Here is a 3,631-nt window from a genome sequence, read left to right on the forward strand (position 1 = left end):
GACCAAATTACTTTTGGGTGAACTAAATTGGTTAGTGTTTGAAAGTTAAAAAATATGTTTTAGATACATAAATGGCTTTGAATGGTGAAATTTGGGGTATATTAAGTTAGGTCTGAAAGAGTCATTAAATAATTTGCAGATCTTCGATTAGAACAATGTTTAACTCCGACCAAAATTGTAATTGTAATTTATTTATTTATGCTTACCATTATTTAAAAACACTTGTTATGGTGTCAAATTGAGGTTTAGAATTTTTGCATGTAACATTGATTAAAGAAGGATAATTTCAGCCCAACAAATTTCAATATATTACTGTAAATGAAAAATAATAATTATTGTAAACATTAAAAGGTATAGCGTCACAAGCAAACTCATGAAAACGAGAGAAACTATAAATATATGTTTTTTATAACTTCCCATCAACAACGCACATGAATCTAATACATGTTAGACTATACGGAAGACACTTCATTTTTCTTTAATATGGTAATAATAACTAGAGAAATGATATCATAATATATTTTTACATTTATTTGATATATATACAAGGATAAAATAGTCTAAAATATGTAAAATTTTATATATTTTTTTAAAAAACAAGAAAGTAAAAAGTAAATAGGAATAGTATAAAATGAATAATGTAAAAAATTGAAGTGTTTTAAAAGAATCATTTTCCTAATAACTATCATCCTCTCGAAAAATAAACGATAGAATGTGGAGTTAAAATAATAATTGAATATTTGTCACAACTTTAAGTTTATTCTTTGTGTATTTTCAAAACGAAAAATGTTTTGTGGAGACTATCCAATCATCTTCATAGAGAGATAAACGAAACATAAAAAAGATAGAGAAACAACTAATGTACTAAATGGCATGATGTTGAACAATCAGATATATAAAAGAAAACATAGATGTCCAATCGATTTTCACTCATTTTGATTAAGATTGTATATAAATACACAACTAACAAAATAGTGTATATGATGAAAGAAGTTGGCAACAACCAGAACAAAAACATTTTCTATATATGAATTCTGCACATGCACAACGGAAAATCCAAACACTAGAAAAAACGATTAAGTAATCATAACCTCGATGAACATTGCATAATAATTTAATTCAATCGATTTAACTTGTAAGTTCTAAGACACAGAGAACCTTCTCTTTCTGGGCTTGGACAAATCAACGTTCCCATCTTCCAAATGGGTCGTGTCCTTCGACCCGTTTCTGAACGGGTTCAACTTCCCCAGCGTTTTCGAAACGGAAGAGAAGAACGTTGTCTTTTTTGTTGTTCCAGACGACGTCGTTCCATTGCCATGAGTGTTCTCACCGTTATTAACGTTCTTATTCTGCAAATCAGAAATGTACATCTTCATCTTCAGTAACTCCGTTCTCAACTCCTCGTTCTCTCTCACCAACGAAACATCCATATGGAGCTCACTTTTATCCTTCGCCACTTCGCGCTCCTGCCCTCCGCTCCGCAGCCGCAACTGGTCGTAGTAAAGCGCATGCAGCACAATCTGTACCGGCAAACGCTTGTTCTGCGACGCGTGCACACGCGCCTCGTATGAAAGTTTCAACGGATCCATCACACTGCACACCTTTTCTCTCTCTATCTCATCCAGCTTCGGATGCGCCTGCAAGAAACAAAAGGTTAACCGTTACACGCTGTCGTTTTCTCTCGTTCACTGCTTCAAAACGCGAATAAACTGTTAGGTTAGATACCTTCAGGTAGATATCTACGGCGCGGTATAGATCGTCATCAACCTTACGTGCGCTTTTAGGAATCAGGACTGCTATGCCGTTGAACTTCGAAATGCTTAGATCGCCGTGTGCGGCGATCTCCCCGAGATAAGCGTCCACTGTTTTTGCCACGCGCTGCATAGCCGCGGAGCAAGGCTCTTTCGACTCGCCTGTGGTGAAAACCGCGTTGCCTCTTTGACTTTCCGCAAATCCCGAAATTATTCTACGGACACTCTCGAGATCAAAGAGTCTCTCACCGTCGTAGGTAAAGGAGAGCAGGAGTAGGTCATCCGCTGTCACGTGTTCGAAAGTGGAGGAAATCCGCTTCTCGAGCTCAGTTTTGCAGGCAGTGGAGGCACGGAGGTAAATTGCGCAGCGGAGGATGCAGCACAGGAAATGGATCGGAAACGCTCCTTTCTCACCTGGAAAGAGATCCACGATTGATTCGAGAAGCTTGCGTTGTTTAGATTTGGAGTCGGAATCTCCAGAATCTGACGAGCGAATTCCATTGCCTGTGTGATTCCGGACGAGATCTCGTAGTGTTCGCTCTGCATAAGTTATAAGAGCGGCAGCTACAGTTAGAGTCTTTGCGCCGCGTTGCTTCATGGCAGCAATTACTCTGCTGAAGAAGTCCATGTCTAGAACGGTTAGCTCCTCCGTCCACCAGTTAGGGGGTGAGCAGCTGGGAAAATTGGCTTCGCTGCAGGCCTTGGCGCTGACGGCCTCGACGCAGCGTTTCACGATTTTGATATCATCCGCGTAGGGGAGGAGGTTGTGACAGGACTTCAGGACGGTGACGGCGCCAGTGAGCGTGAAGAACGCTACCTTCGTGAGAAACTCCTCCGTCCGCCCCGCGAGGTTATTTTCGCAATACTGATCCGTCATCTCAAGGAACTCCGCGGCGCATCTCAAAACGGCGACGTTGTTGACGGTTATTTCAAAGTTGACGCCGTAACAGAATTTTGCGGCTTTCTCGAAGATTGCAGGACCTCCTGGCATATCAGAGAGGTCGATTCTGGTGAGCTCGCTCTCATTTGATTCCAGTATCAGTTTTCTTATGTAGTTGCTCTTTGCCACGAGCATGAACTGCACCAAACATATTGAAAACCCTTTTCAGTAATAACACGCATGAACCAGTAGGCACATAACTCTTAACATCATTCAAATCACAATATACTCACTTTGTGGAGCGAGAAAGTTGTTTCTCCAACTTGAACTATAACATCAGTTGGTATGTCTTGAGAGAAAACCCTGCAAAAGAAGCAGAGGCAAGAACATTATTGAGATTCAGTAGAGACTATAATATATAGTAAGCATATGCATGCATGGTGCATGGATTTGAAATGGAGTTAGCCGAGTGTGTTTACCATTGCCCGGTTCTCTCCATGGCGAGAGAGAGCCTATTATTGGGAGTTGCCATGAACTTGGTTTAGGTAATCGGACAGAAAGTGGCTATAGGCAAAGAGAATGGAACAGATGAGATGAGATAATGGTTTGCACGGTGGGGGCTATTATAAAGGGAATTTGGGTACTGTAGGAGATGACTTGTTTTTATGATTTAATCTTCATGGGATGATGAAGTAGAGAGGGTTTGTGATTTGTGGTCCAAGTTTGTGATGTTAACCAATGGGATATCTTACTTTTGTTATCTTTTCTGTGAGGCTTTCCTTTTCACCTGTGCTGTCCTTTTTAATCTGCTTGCATTAGTTCAGACAAGAAGTTCCCATTGGCTGTGTTTCTACCAGCAGAATGATGTTTAACTTACAGTCATATACAGGAGCTCTACCTTTTTCTCTAAGTGGAGTCATTAAAATAAAAAAGTTACTTTTGGATCCTATCTCTTCCTCCACATCTCCATTATTCATTTTCTCATTTCCATCTGTACGTT

General features: G+C 40.0%; 1 protein-coding gene across 1 annotated transcript; it reads right to left on the reverse strand.

Moving 5' to 3' along the window:
* Window positions 1–914: 914 nt before the first annotated feature.
* LOC108342143 (root phototropism protein 2) lies at window positions 915–3,274 on the reverse strand. The gene is made up of 4 exons (XM_017579856.2): window positions 3,111–3,274; window positions 2,925–2,994; window positions 1,726–2,829; window positions 915–1,637 (listed from the first exon to the last, which is right to left on the reverse strand). Exons 1-4 carry the CDS (start codon window positions 3,161–3,163, stop codon window positions 1,143–1,145), a joined length of 1,722 nt encoding a protein of 573 aa, XP_017435345.1. The 5' UTR covers window positions 3,164–3,274; the 3' UTR covers window positions 915–1,142.
* Window positions 3,275–3,631: the final 357 nt, after the last annotated feature.

Source organism: Vigna angularis, chromosome 6 (assembly GCF_016808095.1).
Source record: "Vigna angularis cultivar LongXiaoDou No.4 chromosome 6, ASM1680809v1, whole genome shotgun sequence".
NCBI classification, from domain to species: domain Eukaryota; kingdom Viridiplantae; phylum Streptophyta; class Magnoliopsida; order Fabales; family Fabaceae; genus Vigna; species Vigna angularis.

Bases quoted from the DNA above. Each gene is read 5' to 3' on its own strand.
- LOC108342143 (XM_017579856.2), bottom strand. From the start codon at position 3,163: ATGGCAACTCCCAATAATAGGCTCTCTCTCGCCATGGAGAGAACCGGG. The intron at 2,995-3,110 runs GTAAACACACTC...CTTCTTTTGCAG, and splicing joins ATGGAGAGAACCGGGCAATG to GGTTTTCTCTCAAGACATAC. The intron at 1,638-1,725 runs GTATCTAACCTA...TGTTTCTTGCAG, and splicing joins CCGTAGATATCTACCTGAAG to GCGCATCCGAAGCTGGATGA.